This window comes from Ambystoma mexicanum, chromosome 12 (assembly GCF_040938575.1).
Source record: "Ambystoma mexicanum isolate Mex_15411 chromosome 12, UKY_AmexF1_1, whole genome shotgun sequence".
NCBI lineage: Eukaryota > Metazoa > Chordata > Amphibia > Caudata > Ambystomatidae > Ambystoma > Ambystoma mexicanum.
In genome coordinates this window covers 1,174,958,341-1,174,976,750 of record NC_090936.1, presented here as the reverse complement: position 1 = coordinate 1,174,976,750, position 18,410 = coordinate 1,174,958,341, and the positions used below count along the sequence as shown (strand labels likewise).

General features: G+C 47.7%; 1 protein-coding gene and 1 long non-coding RNA gene across 5 annotated transcripts in view; one reads left to right on the top strand and one right to left on the bottom strand.

Annotated features, from left to right (window-relative positions):
• The window catches only part of USP44 (ubiquitin specific peptidase 44), a 567,333-nt gene that overhangs the window by 102,188 nt on the left and 446,735 nt on the right, over positions 1–18,410 (top strand). For all 4 annotated transcript variants that reach the window (XR_011281915.1, XM_069629819.1, XM_069629821.1 and 1 more), the window contains exon 4: positions 10,228–10,332. Coding sequence is in view for 3 of the 4 variants with exons in the window: in XM_069629819.1 (XP_069485920.1) it covers positions 10,228–10,332 (105 nt within the window). In the remaining variant the exon portion in view is untranslated. The remainder of the gene's footprint in view (positions 1–10,227; positions 10,333–18,410) is intronic.
• Positions 1–18,410, bottom strand: part of LOC138514360 (uncharacterized) — a 116,843-nt gene that overhangs the window by 28,510 nt on the left and 69,923 nt on the right. The window lies entirely within an intron of this gene.

The following is an 18,410-nucleotide window of genomic DNA, read 5'->3' as shown; positions in this document are numbered from 1 at the left end:
TACTAGACTCTGAAAGAGCGTAAAGTGTAATGCCTGGAAATTCTACAACGGCGTAGGCTCGGAGGGGTGATGTGGAATACGTGGGAGGAACATCCAGTCGAAAGAACGTTACCAGAGGTAAGTAATTTGTTCTTCAAATGGATTGTGTCCTCCCACGTATTCCTCATCTTATGATAGACTCCCAAAGCAGTGCTAGGTTTTGGAGGAGGGAGTAAGAATTTTCAGATTTGTCATGGATTGAATGTAGGACCACTTTCCCAAATCCTCCTTCCTGGCTAGAGGATGAATCCAGACCGTAATGTTTAGTAAATGTGTGAATGGTAGACCAAGTGGCTGATACACAAATGTCTTTTACAGGCACCCCTCTTTGCAGAGTGAAATAAGTTGACATGCCCCTTGTGGAATCAGCTCTCAGGCCTTCTGGGGGGATCGTTCCGAGCAAATCTGTAGTAATTCTGTAATAGCAAGAATAATCCATCTGGACAAACTTTGTTTTGTAACTGGAAGATCCAGTTTGTGTCCAGTGTACCCAATGAAAAGCTGGTTATGTTGACGTATTTTTGCCATCTGTGAAATGTAAAAGCTCGAAGCCCTTCTGCGATCAAGCCTACGTTGCCTTTCCTCTTCCTAGCCAGGATGAGGAGGCGAATAGAATGTATGAAGCACAATTTTCTGGGATAAATGAAAAAGGTTTAACCCCAACAACAACCTTGTCCTTGTAAAAAATAGTAAATTGAGGCTTACTAGATAAGGCCTGCAATTCACTCACCAGGCGGGCTCATGTCAACGCAACTACTAGAATGGTTTTGAAGGTCAGTAGTCTTAGTGGACATGAATGGAGTGGCAGAACGAGAGCACACAGACATTCCAAATCGGTACTTGAAAAGGTGTGGGAGGGAACACAGTAGTGAGTCCCTTTAGGCATTGTATGATTAATGGCATCTTCAATTAGGATACCACTTCCGACGTGCGCTTGAAGATTGAAAGCACTGCCAAGTATCCTTTAATGGTCCCAATCTGGAGCCCCAGATTTGCTAGATGTAACAAAAAAGATAGCATCATAGGTGCATCACATTGAAAAGGGTCCACATCCTTTTCCCTACAGGCCGGCCCTCGTCAAACCCCCCCCCCCCCTCGATTCAAACCCCCCTCCCCTCGATACAAACCTTTAACTCTTTCTCTCCCATTTCACACCAGGAGTTGCTCTCGCTCCTAGCACAAAGCCGCCCATCAGGCTCCCCCGAGGGCCTCTGCCTCCCCCCGCCACCATCCTCAAAAAACATTCTAGCCTCAACATGTGCAGGCAGTATCACACGCCTATCTTCAACCACTCACTTACATAGGATCCTTCTTGGAAGCCCTAACAACCTCCTACATCAAACCCATCCTCCAAAAACATACACTCAACCCACTCCTCCCCCGCTTCATGGCCAAACTCATGGATCGCACAGCATACAAGCAGCTTGGCCTATGCGCTGAAGCCAACAAACTCCTAGACCCCGCACAATCGGGCTTCAGGCCACTCAGAGGTACAGGATCCTCCCTAGGTTTCATCTGGGACAACCTAAAAACATCTGATGCAGAAGGCTGTGCTGTACCCATCCTCCTTGACCTCTCTGCAGCCTTCAATACCATTGATCACACTACCCTACTAGACAGGCTACAAACACTAGAAATCAAAGACACATCCCTCTCTTGGATCTGCTCTTTCATCTCTAATCGCTCACAAATTATGCTCCTCCACCTCACAAGTCTGTGGGAAAACAGCACTCCTTTCCCAACTGATTCTGTGGCCACAATCACTAGGACCCGCACCAGCAATGTCCAACTTGGTGAAAACCCCCAGATGCACATTGGATACCAACACACCACATCTGTATCTAAAACCTGTCTCTTCCATCTATGGATCCTCATGCGTATATTCCCTTACCTCACCTATCCTCACCGTTTCTCGGCCATCAACTCCATCATCCTCTCCCACTTAGACTACGCAAACTGCCTTTACCTAGGCGCACCAGCGTTTCAACTAAGGAATCTGCAAAGAATCCAAAATGCTGCAGCATGCCTGCTCATTAACCTACCTCCCAGAGAACACATCAGCCCTACACTAAAAGTCCTCCATTGGCTCCAGATTGGTTGACATACTATCTTTAAAGCCATGTGCATCACCCACCAGGCCATTCACATTACCGGGTCGGAATTCCATCAAGACAAAATCCAGCGCTACCACCCCTCAAGGAGTCTCAGATCGCACACAGAATATTGCCTAGTGGTCCAACTCCACAACTCCTCATGCCTGGGCAGATACTCATTCTCTGTCCAATCACCGATCTTGAAACCTCTGCTTGAAACCCTCCCCAAATCTAAACTATATCACCGAACCCAAACACAACATTCCTGTCCACCAATCTCAGCACAGATGCCAGCAGCATTCGCAGCATCTCACTGTGACAAATTATCACCCCCCGCCCCCATGCACAACAGTACTGCTACCCATCAATACTGAGGGGATGCCGGCAGCGTTCGCTGAGGCACACCGCAATAAACCTTGTTTCTCCCAAGAAAAACAACACTTGTACCCTCCAATATCTCACGAATGCCGGCAGCGTCTGCTGAGGCATTCCATAACAAACATTCACTCTCCCTATTTTTCTCCCTCACCCCTTTTGTCCTGCCTCATCCCCCACGCCTCAGGGACCTACCCTTGCTGCTCAGACTTTCGTTCCAGGGAGACCACGAATAGCAAGAACAGCCATCTGCATTGGACAAAGAAAAAGAACACTACAGCCGAACTCCATCCAAGCATACGGTGCGTATACCTTACACCATATCTGTGGACACAGGCCAAAGGCACAGCCACGCATCCATGCACCAAAGAATGCAGCTATGGCTATGCCATTCTGGTCTAGCACCACACATAGCTGTCCACACTGAAACTCCTGACATACCTCAACACCTCTGCCACTAGTATACAGCGACAACCAATGAAAATAAAATTCAGTCTAGCTGGGTACACACAGAATCTTCACCCACGTGCCTGACCTTTGGGCTGCTTACTGGAGCCTAGCCTGCCACCTAAGTCCTTATCCAGCGAAAATGCACACAAGTATCTCTTAATCTAAACTCTTAGAACCTCTTACACATGTACTGAGTTCACAGAGGGTGTTCCAACCACAAAGCGCATTGAGGCCATACAAAGGGGGAAAGAATGAATACAATGCAAGACACCAGATGCCGAATGTATTCCAATGGCAGCGGTATAAGAATTTTGTTACTGGCTTTCTGGCCAAATGTAAAATCTCCAATCGGTCATCCAGGAGGTCCCAATCCTTCTATCTCAACCTCTCAGAAACCATGCATGAAGGTCGAATCTCTTGACCTCTGTTTGTAGAAGACGCATTGGAGGGAAGAAGGACACGTCCAGAAGGTCCGGGTACCACATCCTCCTGGCCCAATTTGAGGCAATTAGGATCATGGATTTCCCAAACTTTCTCAACCTCCTGATCACGCGAGGAATGTCGGGGACTCGAGGAAACATGTACAGCAGTGGAAACTCCCAGTCCACAACAAACGCGTCCCCTAGAGCTCCTCTTGGGGGAAATTCCCTGGAGCAGAACAGCTCACACTTTCGGCTGACACTGGTCGCAAACAGATCCACTTGAGGGGTTACACCTAAGGGGCGAAGATCTCTTGAAGGTGTTCTTGAGCTAGTTCCCACTTGTGGGAGACTGTGCTCTGCCTGCTCAGAGTGTCCGCCGCCGGGCTCTCCTCTCTGGCAAGGTGAACTGCTGACAGGGAGATTCCTTCTTGAATTGTCCGGAACCATAGCTACATTGCCTCCCTGCACAGTCGTAGTGACCCTACACCTCCTCTCTTGTTGAGGTAGTACATGGCCACTGTGTTGTCCGTCATTATCAGGAAATTCTTTCCATGTGCACAGGGCAGAAAGGACTTCAGCGCTAGTCTGATCACCTTCATCTCCAAAAGGTTGATGGGTTGTTTGGTCTCCGTTGGAGACCAATGACCGCTGACTGCAAGATCATTGGAGTGGACTCCCCACCCCATGAGTGAGGCATCTGTAACTACTGTTATTTCTGGCCAGGGTTGCCAAAAAGATTCTCCTTTCAGAATATTGTCCTACCCTATTTGGGACTTGAAGGAGGACTGTCATCCTGCCCGAGAATTGACACCTCTGTGTCCTGGGAGCCCAATGGAGGATCTCATTCTTAGGCGAGCCTGTGGCATCCTGAAACTGCAGGATGCCATGAGGCTGAGCAACCTCAAAAAGTCAAAGGCCTGGAGTCTTCCAGGGTGGGCACAATGAATTTGGTGAGCATCTGCAGAATGTCCTGAGCCCTCACCTCGGGTGGCAAGGCTTTTCCCAAGGATGCATCGATGAACTGGAGTGGATGGTTATCATCTGGGCCTTCTTGTAATTGAGGGAGAAGTCCAGTCGGTGGAGAGAGTGGCAGGTGATGCTGAGATGTTACAGGTTCTATTCGGCAGATCGAGCCCTGATCATCAAATCGTCCAGTTAGGGGTAGACGTGAGCCCCCTCCCCGGAGACTCGCTGCCACCACAGTCATCAGCTTGTTTATTTATTGTGCATTTGTAAGGCACTTATATAGCAATTAAATTGTGTTTCAAAGCTCCCACACTGCACCAGAGAGGGAACATGGGAATGAAATGCAAATATAACAATGAAAGATGAAGGCGGGCCTACAGGGTCTTGTGAGCATTTACAACGTGCAAGTGCAGAGAGAGAAATGATGAGGGGGGTAAATGCTAGGAGTATCACGGGGGGAAGGGCTAGGGAGTTAGCAGCTGTTAAGTGACTTGGTGGGAGTGGTCCACTGCTAATAAGTGCAGGCCTGTGATAGCATGGACCAGTGGGTGCCAAGGCAACTGCATGGAGCGAGCGGAGGATGAAAGCGATTGGGTGTGTGAGACCAGGAACCGGGTAGACACAAGGGCCCTGGTCACCAATCTCAGCCACTGTGAGATTTAGCAGAGGAGGGAGGAAGGGAAGGAGGAGGTGAAAAGGAAGGTCTTGAAGAGATTCCGGAATTTGAGGAAATCCGGCTCAAGAGGAAGAGGGAGGCTGCTCCATAGGAGGGAGCCAGCCGAGGAAAGATCGGCCACCAGCTCACTGTTTAGTGAAGTGCTTGAAACACAGACAGTTGGTGCCGGAGAAACGTAAAGATCTGGAGGGACAGAAATTAGTGCGAGTAAGATGTAGATAGCATGGTGCCAGGTCCCAGACAGCCTTATGGATGATGCAGAGGGATCAAGTAGAATGAGAACAGCAGGAGAGTTAGAATCAAGAGATGAAACCAATTCTTCACAGGTGTTCAGAAGAGCAACATCCGTGTTTCTGTATCTCTGGATGCTCGGAATACAGATTGATGGTTGTGTATGCGGATCTATGTGATCACTGCGCCCCCGTAACTGTGACGGCCGAAAATGGCGACACCAGTTACGGCGCGGCGCAGTGATCACATGGATCACTGTGCCTGCTTTCCCCGGCCTACACCACCCACTCCACTCCACTCACCTTTAGGGCGGCACACGCAGAAGAGTGCCGCCCACCCCCTGCGATCCCTGTAGCGTCAGCTCTTCCCACTAACGTGGGTTAGAGCTGGACCTGCAGGGTGGTTTCTTTTCTTGGTCTTTTTTTTCTTACGTGTCCCCCGCTTTCTGAAATGGTAAGCGGGGGACACCCCCGCAACCCCTGACCCCCATTACTGCGCCCAGGTAGAGCAGAGGACAACCCCGCAACCCCTGCTCTGCTTGGGCGCAGTAAATGTCACCCTCATTTTGTGCGCCTCCAAAGTCGCAGTGCTGCGGGGGCGCACAAATGAGGGCGACATTTTTGTACAATACTGTGTATGCAACCAACAAGTTCAGTGTGCTGGGTCAGTTGGGGGAAAACCAGCTTCTCCAAAGAGTTTCTCAAGGAAGGGGGTGACAAAGATGGAGTGGTAGTTAGCCAGACAAGAAGGGTCTGCAGAAGGTTTTTCAGAAGGGGGCGCACAAGGGAGTGCTTGAGGGAGGAAGGAAAAGATCCTGTAGCTAAAGAGTGGCTGCAGAAAATGGTTCTGGGGAACAGGGGAAGAGCTGTTTGGAGGAGACCTTCATGGAGAGGACAACTCTGGTGACCTCATCAGGTGTGATAGGAGAGAAGGAGGAGAGAAAGACAGAGGGGGGATGGCAGGCCATCTGAGGCAGGGGAAAGGGAAGTGAAGGTGCTCAGGATGTCCTGGTTTTGGCAGTGAAGTGTGTGGCCAGTGCGTTGCAGAGGGCCTGGGAGTGAATAGGTAGGATGGAGACTGCTGTAGGGTTGGCTAGTTCCTTGCAAATTTTAAAGTGGCCAGCTGTGTTGTTGGCTGCACCAAAGAGGCAAGACTGGATGCGGGCCCTTTTCTTGGAGAGAATGGGGAGTCGGTATTGCCTTTGGAGCAGGCGACAGGCCAGTTTGTCATAGGGTGAGCCTGAGGTCTGCAACTTTCTTTCCATAGCTCTGCACCTGCATTTCAGGGCTGCAAGTTCTGAGTCGTACCAGGTGTTACGCTTGGAGGCATGTTTCAGGTGCATCCTCAAGACTGTGGCAAGAGTGTCAAGAGTATTAGTGATGGCAAGATGGCGGTTGCTGAGTGAGGAGTCAGGAGTAGAGTCTGCAGTGGGGAGAGAGGGTTATTGAAAGTAAATGCAAAGGCAGCAGCTGACACTTGTTTCATTGGACAGATATTCATGAACAAGGTCGGCAGGGCTGGGGGAGGTGCGGTCAGATGGCAGAGAGGACCCAGGTGAGAGGAGAGAATCGTTTCACCAGGAGAGTCGGGTGATGAGTGGGGAGGAGAGCAAAAGATCAGTGTGGATGAAGGCATCGAGAGGATGTCCAGCCGACTGAGTAGGACCAGAGGGGAGAATGGAGAGGGAGAGCGAGGTGGAGAGGTCACGTAAAATAGTGGATGCTGTGATTGAGGAGTCAAGGTGATGTTGAAGTCACCCAGGAGAAGGGGTTTAGAGGTGGTTGTGAGGAGAGAGGAGGAGAAATCAGCTCATTCAGAGGGGAACAGAGTGGTAGAAATTTGGTGAAAACCCTTAGCAGAACTCGAAACTGATAAAGAGAACCGCCAATGATGAACCTTAGGTACTTTCTGCGCTTGTGATGGATCGGCACATGAAAGTAAGCTTCCTGAAAGTCCAATGACACCATCAAATTCTGGAGCTGGAGGGCCTGAAGGATCTGGGAAAGTGTGGCCATCTTGAACTTCTCCTTCCTGAAGAACTTGTTCAAGCATCTCAAGTCCAAAATGGGTCTCAATCCTCGGTTCTTCTTGGGGATTATGAAATAGGGAGAATACCACCCTTTGTTCCTCTCTGTCACATGCACTGGTTCTATAGCACCTTTCTCTAGCAGGCTCATTTCCTGCACAAGGAACGGATCCGGAACTTTGAATTAATGGTTCCTCCGTGGATGGTCCTGAGGCCTTTTTAGAAAGGAGAGGCAGTAACCCTGGGTTACTGTTTCCAACACACACGTATCTGAAGTAACACCTCACTATTCTTGCAGATGCAGTGAGTCTGCCTCCCACGGGGTCTTGTGTGTAAAGGCCTCAGAGACGTTTTGAGGCGGCTGATGCAGCGGCTGAGGGTAAAGTAACCATTTCTTGGGTGAACTTTGCACCTATCCCTCGTCCACCACAAGGGAATATTCATGAGCCCCTTTGACTAGACCATCCTCTCGCTCTTCCAACTGAGGAGTAGAACTGAAAGGACTTACCCATCCAAGATGATCCACTGGGGTGAGATGGTTGTGGCCGTCTGATGGTGGCACCAATGGATTTGGCTTCCGCCTTTGAGGTCTGCAGCTTCTTTAGGCTTTCATCAGTCTTGCTGCCAAACAGCTGAGTGCCATCAAAGGGCATGTTAACGAGTCTAGATTTCATGTCCGGAGAAAAACCAGACTTCCTCAACCATGCAAAGCTGCGTATTGCCGTGCTCGCCGCCATGGCTGTGCTGATGCTATCAGCCGAGTCCAGTCCTGATTGTAGAGACTCATACACAGCCTCTTTACTGTCTCTTACAATATTCAGGAAGCCGTCTCTCTCTTCCCCTTTGGGAATATTGTCAGCTGCCATAGCTACACAGTCCCACAGGGTGAATGTGAATTTTGCTAAGGCTCAAGTGCTGTTTGCAGACTTGAGAGCCATGCAGAAAATACCTTCCTAGCCCAAGCGCTGAACCGCTTATCATTCCTGTCTGAAGGGATGGTTGGGTAAGCAGCCTGTTTGGAAGTAGCCATTGCTTCTGGTGTTGGGTGCTTTGACAGATAGCTAGGGTCCCTACTTGAGGGCCTGTACTTGTTGGTGAGATTCTTATTCACCGCTGGACTTGATTCAGGGACCTCCCAATTGGCCATAAAACTTTTTTGAAATGCGACATGAAATGGGAGAGTGGGATCCTTCTGTGGGCCTTTATCGAAAATATCTGTTAGGTCGACTTGCTTGAATGGTGGAACATGTCTGGCTCATCCCAGAAAATCTATAGCTGTCTATAAGAGGCTTCTGCATGGTCTGCTTGGTCTGGATTGCCAAACACCAGTTCATGCAATGTGTCAACACCACTAGCAGAATGAAGATTCTCATATAAATCTTTTGACCTGGATTCCTCTGTAATGAGGCTTTCTGGGGCATTAGGTGTGCCAAACTCCAATCCAAATGGTGGAGTGTCTTGGTCCGATAGCTCGTACTTCTCATAAATGGAAGATAAAGACTTGAAAAAAATCCTTCTTTGGCAATGGCTTGTAGGAATTATCAACTTGTTTCTAAATTGTTGAAGGTTTAGTGGGCAACAGCATTGATGGATTCGACCCTAATGGCATTGATTTCTTCGGCACTAACAGTGTTGACAGCCTCGACGCTGATGGCATTGATGGCCTCGATTTCTTTGTCGATTTTGCATTGACGGAGCCCTTGAAGGGCTTGACCCTGAACTCGATGGAGTCTTCGATGATTCTTCATTGTGTCGAGACCAAGTGCTCTCCAGCCTATTTCCTGGGGTCGAGGGCATGCATGGTTTTGCCTTAGCCCTTTCCTTGTCTGTGTTTGATGGCATGACAGGAGCATGGCCTCTTTCTTTCTCTTTCGAGGGGGTCGGGGCCTCCTTCTCGAAAATGTTTTGGTTGTTTAGTGTGGAATAGCATCTGCAATCCAGGGAGAAGCTTGAGTCCTTCCTCTTGAAGGACGTGTTCCTTCTCAACATCTAGGGCTTTATTATTGCTCTACCCTTGGACCAAAGCTTTGGGGCCGCTGTGTGCCCCCATTCCCTCGTAAAGTCCCTTCCTTCTTACACGTTCCCCACGGCCGGTACAAGGACTGCCCCTGTCCTTTAGAAGCCACCCTTCTGTGTCCCCCCCCCTCTCTTTCCGAACACTTCCTACTGTACCCCGTTCTGTGTTAAACCACCACTCCCTGGGAGCTACTACTTTTAAATAGCCCACTGTTGCCTTCGACTCTGGATTGCCTCCCTTCTCCGCTTCAACTTTTGGTCCATGCTCCTAACTCCCTCCTTGCTGTAGTTTCCCCTATTGCTCTGTCAAGCAATCTGTTGCTTTCTGTAGCTAGGTTTGCGGCTTAAAAAAAACAAACAAACAAGGAGGAAAGGTAGGAGTAGGCATACAAACTCTAACAAAATGTCATTTTCAATTTTCCTTTCCCCAAAATTAATCTAGGAAAGGTCTATAAAAAGACATCCAAGCCCTCTTAAATATTTGTCTAAAATATCAACTAACAAGGAGAAAACTGCAGGGGGTAGGATTGTTGAGCGTTCAAATAGTGGTAGTATGAAGCTAACTTGCAACTATCCAAGCCCTGGGTTTGGGCTTAAGAATTTTGGACTCTATTAAATGGGGAAGCCTCTCACAAGAAGTTTGGACAAATGGAACATGGGCGATAAAGAACACACAATGTATCATGTCTAGCAGCTCCTTGGAAAGCACATGGGATTAGAAACACATATTGCCATTAGTAAGGTATCGATTATCTGAGATTAGGGATAAAAAGCAATATTACAAGAAAAGATAATATATTGTTTCCTTATTTTCTGTGATTATCCATGTAGTTGCAGACTTGTGAAGACTACATTGGGGGCTTGGCTGGGGTGGGGGGAGTACATTCTATTTTTGAAGAGAAAAACAACATAATGTATGTCTCTCGCCATTAGAGTCGGTGCAAAGTATAATGGAAAGCAGGGCTAGAGAGACGATACCTCTACGTACAGAAGATGATGATCAGCTAAGCCAAGAGATCTGCATTCAGGAAACATCAGGTGACCTTTACAGACATATTTAATAGTTTGCTTCGAAATAAAGCCTTGCCGACAACCATTCACATTCCAACTTCCTGTGCTGCAGCTTGTATCCAGAATGTGACCAGGCAACCACCACTTTTACTGGGACTGGCCATGTTCAAGGCAGTCTGAAAAAGGTTGCTCAATATCTTATGCATTGCTAACTGAGATTTACTGTCACAGAATAAAAGGTTACTTACCCCTGGTAACGTTCTTTTGACTGAATGATCCTCCCACATAGTCTTCATCTTTTGATATCTTCCCTTCCAGCTTCAGCTGCTCAGGGGGAGAGAAAAATGGCAGAGGGCGCTGTGGACCAATGCGTTCGACTCAATGTCCTTCTAGGGCTTCCAACTCAGAGTCAACGTCATTGTCTGTATATATATAGCATGTGCAGTGCTCGTTGGCTTCAGTTCTGTTTTTCACGCCTTCCTCTTCCAGAAAATACCAGCATCAGTGAGTCCTAGACAGTAGCAGACTCTAAAATAGCGTAAAGTGTAATGCCTGGAAATTCTACATCGGTGTAGGTTGGGAAATACGTGGGAGGAACATCTAGTCGTAAGAACGTTACCAGGGGTAGGTAACCTGTTCTTCTAATGGATATGTGCCCTCCCACGTATTCCTCATCTTTTGATAGACTCCCAAAGCAGTGTTAGGTTTTGGTGGAGGGAGTAAGAATTTTCAGACTTAAGAATTGTCATGGGTTGAATGTAGGATCGCTTTCCCAAATCCTCCTTCCTGACTAGAGGATGAATCTAGACAGTAATGTTTAGTAAATATGTGAATGGTAGACCAAGTGGCTGCCACAAAAATGTCTTTTATAGGCACCCCTCTTTGCAGAGCAGAAGATGTTGCCATGACCTTTGTAGAATGAGCTCTCGGGCCTTCTGGAGGATCTTTCCCGGCCAATCTGTAGCATTCTGTAATAACAAGAATTATCCATCTGGACAAAGTTTGTTTTCTAACTGGAAGACCCAGTTTGTGTCCAGTGTACCCAATGAAAAGCTGGTCATGTTGACGTATTTTTGCCATCTGTGAAATGTAAACGCTCAAAGCCCTACTGGGATCAAGCCTATGTAGCCTTTCCTCTTCCTTGCCAGGATGAGGAGGCAAATAGAATGTAGGAAGCACGATTTTCTGGGATAAATGCAAAAGACGGTTTAACCCCAATGACAACCTTGTCCTTGTAAAAAATTTGTAAGTGGAGACTTATTAGAGAAGGCCTGCAATTCACTCACCTGGCGGGCTCATGTCAACGCAACTAATAGAATGGTTTTTCAGGTCCGTAGTCTTAGTGCACATGAATGGAGTGGCTCAAGGGGAGCACACATCAGACATTTCAACACAGGAGTAAGATCCCAAATTGGTACTTGAAAAGGTGTGGGAGGGAACACAGCAATGAGTCCCTTTAGGCATTGTATGATTAATGGCATCTTGAAGTAGGATCTCTCTTCCAACGTGCGCTTGAGGATTGAAAGCGCCACCAAGTATCCTTTAATGGTCCCAATCTGGAGCCAGAGATTTGCTAGATGTAACCAAAAAGATAGCACCATAGGTGCATTGCATTGAAAAGGGTCCACATCCTTTTAACTACAGGCTGACCCTTGTCAAACCCCCCCACACCCCATCGATACAAATCTAACTCTTTCTCTCCCATTTCACACCAGGAGTGCCTCTCGCTCCTAGCACGAAGCCACCCATAAGGCTCTCCTGAGGGCCCCTGCCCACCCACCCTCCTCATAAACATCCTAGCCTCAACCTGTGCAGGCAGCATTGCCCACTCTATCCTCAACACTCACATCAGGAGCCTTCCTGGAAGCCCCAAAAACCTCCTACATCAAACCCATCCTCAGAAAACCTACACTCGACCCACTCCTCCCCCAGAAATACCGGCCAATCTCCAACACACACTTCATGGCCAAACTCATGGATCGCACAGCATACAAACAGCTTGGCCTATTCACTGTAGCCACCAACCCCCTAAACCCTGCAAAAATCGGGCTTCAGACCGCTCAGAGGAACAGAATCCTTCCTAGTGTCCATCTGGGATGACCTAAAAAGAACAGCTAACGCAGAAGGCTGTCCGGTACTCATCCTCCTTGACCTCTCTGCAGCCTCCGATACCATCGATCACACTATCCTACTAGACAGGCTACAAACACTAGGAATCAAAAACACAGCCTTCTCATGGATCTCCTCATCTCAAATCACTCACTAATCATGCAACTGAACTGAGGTTCCTTCTCAGCCCTTTAAGATGGGTTAGCAATACCTTAGAGATGGACAGCGGATGCAGAGTTTACTCAAACATCAAAAATAGAAACAACTCCGGTAGTTGGCAAAACATACTGTTTTAATATCAATTATCTAAAACAGGGAGTACAACAGATATCAGACATTGCTCATCATGATCTCTCTCGAGACTTCTCAAAGCATTTCATAGAAGAATCAATTTGTATAGTAAATAATCGTCATAGGTGACGTTTAACCTGCGTATTACTAACGTCATCCTACGTGGCAAACTACAAAAAACTAATGGCGAGTGTGAGAGGTTCTACAAGGATAATCTAGATATACAACCCATACTTGTTTAGGGCAGAAAATGATTAGTTTCATCAGGTGGGGCAACTAAGCCCTTCCCTTAAAATAGGTCACTATGAACGTCACTAAATATACATCTAATTGGCTACACAACTATAGGACCCTTGATCATGTGGTCCTCTATCATTGGTTACTTTCTAACCTCCGTCAGTACCCTCCCAACCTACGTTAGCAGCACATAGGCTGAAAGTTCAGATGCAGATGAGCTTGTCTTAACCATAACTTCCCACCAATTAGCATATTCATCCATCACCACCCCAGTGGTCCAATGTCAATTAGGTCTTTGAACATGTTCTTTGCTCCGGGGAATTCAGGGGAGTGGAGGCACGCTCTGCCCTCATGCTTAGGTGTGACCATCATGCCCGTACAACAACTTCTCCCCACGTGACTAGAGACCACGAAATTGAGTTTTCAGTATATTAAAACACTATTCTTTAATAGACCTCTGACGTCTTCTTGTTTTTGTCCATGCCTTCTGAACAGGAGCTTTGTTCTTTCACACGATTTGTATCCAATGTCAGTTCACCCCTGTCTGATATGACCTTGGCTCATCGAACCTCGCTTTTCTGAGTTTCACCCTTGTTAATTCACTTGTTTTCCAACTGAGCCACACTTGGAAACTGGGAAAAGCGGACTTCCTTCTTTTGCTCAGCACTGCTTTCATATGTAGTGGGAACATCCATCTTCTACTGACTCCAATATATGTATATGTTCATGTTGGCGCATGCCGCAATCTATTCACTATTTAGCTAGCCTTTACAAATACTTAGTCTGCCTACGTTTTCTTGCATGTATATACGTGTGAAATTGCTTGCTCTCTTATTTATGTCTGAAGCTTAAGATCCTTCATCTTGATCCCAAGATGTAATTTATCTCGATACTTAATGCCTTATAGATTTGTCTGCATTCTCTACTCTCTGCATCGCTTCCCTTATACGTCAACCTTGCTCTGCATGAAGTCACCATTCATCCTCGTCGTGCAACTTTCAAGTTTCTTCCAGAACTTCATTCAGGTGACCATTGTATTTTCTCGTATGCAAGTATGGCTTCCTTAATGGGAACCTTGCCTCCCAGATTCTACTAGGTATCGTTATTTTCATTGGTATCGCACGCGTTTCACACTCTAGCATTCAACATAAAGGTGCTGTGGGCGAGATGGTTGAGGTGGGGGTACTTCACTCCTTATCACAACTCCACCCGTTCACATCCACCACACGACCACTAAGGAAAGGGGTCCCACAAGGAGCATCCCTATATTCCCTAATATTAAACCACTAACTAAAAGCCCTGCCCGCAATCATCTGATCCCACAATCTTACTTGCTACAACTACACAGATGACACCCAGATCATCCTTAAAATCCCCAAATCGCCAGGCTCCAACAGTCCAGACCTGTCATCATGCCTCTCAGATATTGACCAACCAACTCATCCTCAACCCTGGGAAAACTGAAATCCTAGTCCGAGGGAAAACGACGCTCCTTCCCCAACCGATTCCATGGCTTCAATCCCTAATACCTGCACCAGCAATGTCCAACTTGGTGAAAAACCTCAGCTTTACATTGGACACAGACATATCCCTCTCCCAACACACCACCTCTGTATCTAAAACCTATTTCTTCCATCTATGGATCCACTGGCGTATTTTCCCTTAAATCACCGTTTCTCGGCCATCAACTCCATCATCCTCTCCTGCTTAGACTACGCAGACTGCCTTTACCTAGGTGCACTGGCATTTCAACTAAGGAAACTGCAAAAAAATCCAAAATGCTGCTCATTAACCTACTTCCCAGAGAACACTTCAGCCCTACACTAAAAGTCCTCCATTGGCTCCCGATATGTCGACGCACTACCTCTAAAGCCATGTGCATTGTTAAGATGGATTTCTGAACTCTGACCTGGTGGGCAGAGGGTGAGAAGGCCAGCATAGTTTCTTGGAACAGGGTAACCTTCTAGACAAGCCGGACCAACCAAGGTAGCATTGGCGGCGGTCAAGACTAGGTCTCGGGAGGGGTGAGGGTGATCAAAAGTCCACAATGAGCACAAACAGTAAACACCACCACAAATTACTTGCAGTCAAGTGTATATATCAAAAATACATATACATTTATTAAAGGCCTTTTTACTCAAAAACAAAGTAAATCTCAGCAATATTAACAAACCTAACATAAAACTGACTAGGAAACATATACAGCAACTATTGGCCTAAAGGAATATTACACAAGTAGAGATCCACAACCTGCAAAGAAAGGGGTCACACCATGCGTATATACTTTAGGCAGTCCTTCAACAAATCAAACCCTAACTAATAGGCAGTCCAGCCCCTAAGAAGTGTGGAGCTTTGCGCTCAAAAGTACATTCAGTGCCGGAGCACTCGTCCATGCGGTTAAGTTCAAAACGGGTCTTCTTCAGGGGGCTGTACTGGCTCAGGAAGGTGGGAGGGGTGATCAAGAATAAGGTCCCACTAATCAAGGAGGGTCTACACAAGAGGGCAGAGCGATTGCCAAGAATCCGGAATAGCTTGGTAGCACAGGCTACTTTAACAAAGGAGATTGGCCCTGAGGGGGCACTTGTGCGTAAAAGTCTATGGATGCGCCAGGGGCCACTGTTAAGTTGTGCAAGTACTCACCGACCCTCCGCGCATTCCGGACCAAACTTCGCCAGTCAAGTCCAGTTCATTCGCAATTTCGAATCCCGCAGTTGCGCGTCCCTCCGGCTTTCAGGGGTTGGGTTCTGGGACCTCAGTCCTTGCCGGACAGTGGCGATTTCTCTGCTTCTGGTGACGGGATTAGGCTGTTTGACTGCAGCTCGTCTTAGGGCACATGGGGGCACAGCAGAAAGGCACCCATGAAGATAGTCACCACAGCGGGGCAACACGAGATCTGCGTATGCTCAGGTGGACTTGACAAATTCCAGACCTAGGAATACTAGGTGTGCGAAACTCGACTGGAGAGTGCCTTCGACCAAGAGCTTACGGTTCTCAAAGGCTCAAGTCGAAACTCGAGACAGCGGTTGGTGACAGGGCAAATGTCCTGTACGAGCTGGTCAGTTCACTGGGCAGTCCAGGAACACTTAAGAAAAAGGCTTGTTTGCAGGTTAAGCAGGAGGTGCCTAGAGTAGTTAGTCCCACTACTCCAACGGGTCGAAGTGCCCTTGCAGGCCTTCTATGATCGAACAGAAACAGGGGCTTGGACGGGACAACAGCAGGGTCAGGGTGCCGAACCTTCCAGCAGGTCACCAGCAGTTCTACAGATCTGCTTCTTCGTGTCAGGATACTTGTCTCCTTTACTAAGTTCGGTGTGAACTCAGAAGATCGACCTGGAATGGGTGTAAAATGCCTTCTCTTATCCAAAATCTCCTTCACGCAAAAATGAAGAGAAACCAGAGATCTGCTCACATCCAGCAATCCCAGACGTGGACCAATCATGGACCACTGTGGTCCCAGTCATCCCAGCACACCAGACATCCTGAAACCCAGGATGTGTATCGGAACTAGAGAGTTCCGGCTCACATCCTGGGCGCACCCACACAAGGCACGCAAAAGGCTGCGAAAGCCTCGGGTTGCGCGGGGGTCTGCATGACCAAATAAGGAATTTCCCGGGTCTGCTCGACCTGGGGAAAGCAAAGGGACAAAATGGCCAAAGGACAGAACAAAGGACCTCGTGGCATGGCCATTTTAGGCACTGGCCACTGTCGTTGGCCAAATGCAGTAAACACAGTTTGGACCATAGAAAAGAGTCAAAAATGCTTTAAAAGTAACGGCTGCCACCAGCTCTGCACTGGACACACTTGTGTATTCTCCAAAAATCCTTCGAAGGTGTCTAGGGCCTTAAAAATGAAAAAGGGACCCAGCGCACTGTACTGGAAGGTACATTGGGCACTGATAAAATGTTGCAAAGAAATATAAACAAAGCGAAAGACTAAGGGAAACGTCTCCCAATACTAACAGTCTGAAGGGCATGTTAGTTTGCCCATAACAAGATGAGCAAAAGCCCAGCGGAGTGCAGCAGAAGGCTGGGCTCCAGTGGTAAAAGTCAGGCTAGGATGGTCAGACAAAAGCAAAAGGTTGGGGGGTGCACAACTGGAGGGAAAATTACCCATGAATGGAAATCTTTCCTAACATGCATCACCCACCGGGCCATCCACAACACCGGCCCAGAATTCCTTCAAGGCAAACTCCAGCACTACCACCCCTCAAGGAGTCTCAGATCTCACACAGCATATCGCCTAGTGGTCCCACTTTACAACTCCTCCAGTCTGGGCGGATCCTCTTTCTCTGTCCAAGCGCTGATCATCTGAAACGCCCTACCCCTACACATTTGCAATATTGAAAATCACCTGAAATTCAGAAAGGCCCTCAATATCTGGCTTTTCCCAGCCTCCTCTTGAAACCCTGCCCCTGTCTAAACGATATCACCAAACCCAAACACAAACACAATAACATTCCTATACACCAATCACAGCCCGGATGCTGGCAGGTGGCAGCGTACACAGCAGCACACTTTGACAAACTATCGCCCCCGCCCCATGCACAACAACACTCCTACCCATCAATAACGCAGGGATGCCAGCAGCGTTCACTGAGGCACACCGCAGTAAACCTTGTTCCTCCCAAGAAACAACACTTCTACTAACCAATATCTCACGTATGCCAGCAGCTTTTGCAAAGGCACTTCACTTCAAACTTTCACCCTCACAGTTGTCCTCCCTCTCCCCCCCATCATCCTCATCCCCCACGCCATCACCCCTCTGAGACACGCACCACTGCTCAGACATTCGCTTCAGAGTGACCACGAATAATGAGACCATGCCATCCACATTGGACAAAGAAAAAGAACACTGGAGTCAAACTACATCAAAGCATACAGTACGTATACCTTACACCACGTCTGTGGACACAGGCCGCAGGCACGGCCATCCATCTGTGCACCACAGAATGCAGCTATGGCTATGCCATTCTGGTCTAACAGCACACATAGCCGTCCACACTGAAACTCCTGATGGACCTAAACATCTCTGCCACTAGTATACAGTGACAACCAACAGAAATATAATTTGGTCTAGCTGGGTACACATCGAGTCTTCAGCAATAGCTCTCTATCCTAAAGCGCCAACAGCGCCCACCCACCTGCCTGACCTTTGGGCTGCTTACTGCAGCCTAGCCAGCCACCTAAGTCCTTATCCGGCGAAAATGCACACAAGCATCTCTTGATCTAAACTCTTAGAATCTCCTACACATGTACTGCATTTACCAAGAGTGTTCCAATAACAAAGCTCATTGAGGACATATGAATGGGGAAAGAATGCTATCTAAATAACAAATACAATACAATACAACACAATACAATACAGCAGCTGCAGAATGTATTTGTCAGGTTTCCTTCCACTATTTAGGCTATTTTCCCTTATTCAAGTTCTTTGCCTTTATTTCTCTTTTATTATCCTTTTTTAGATTAG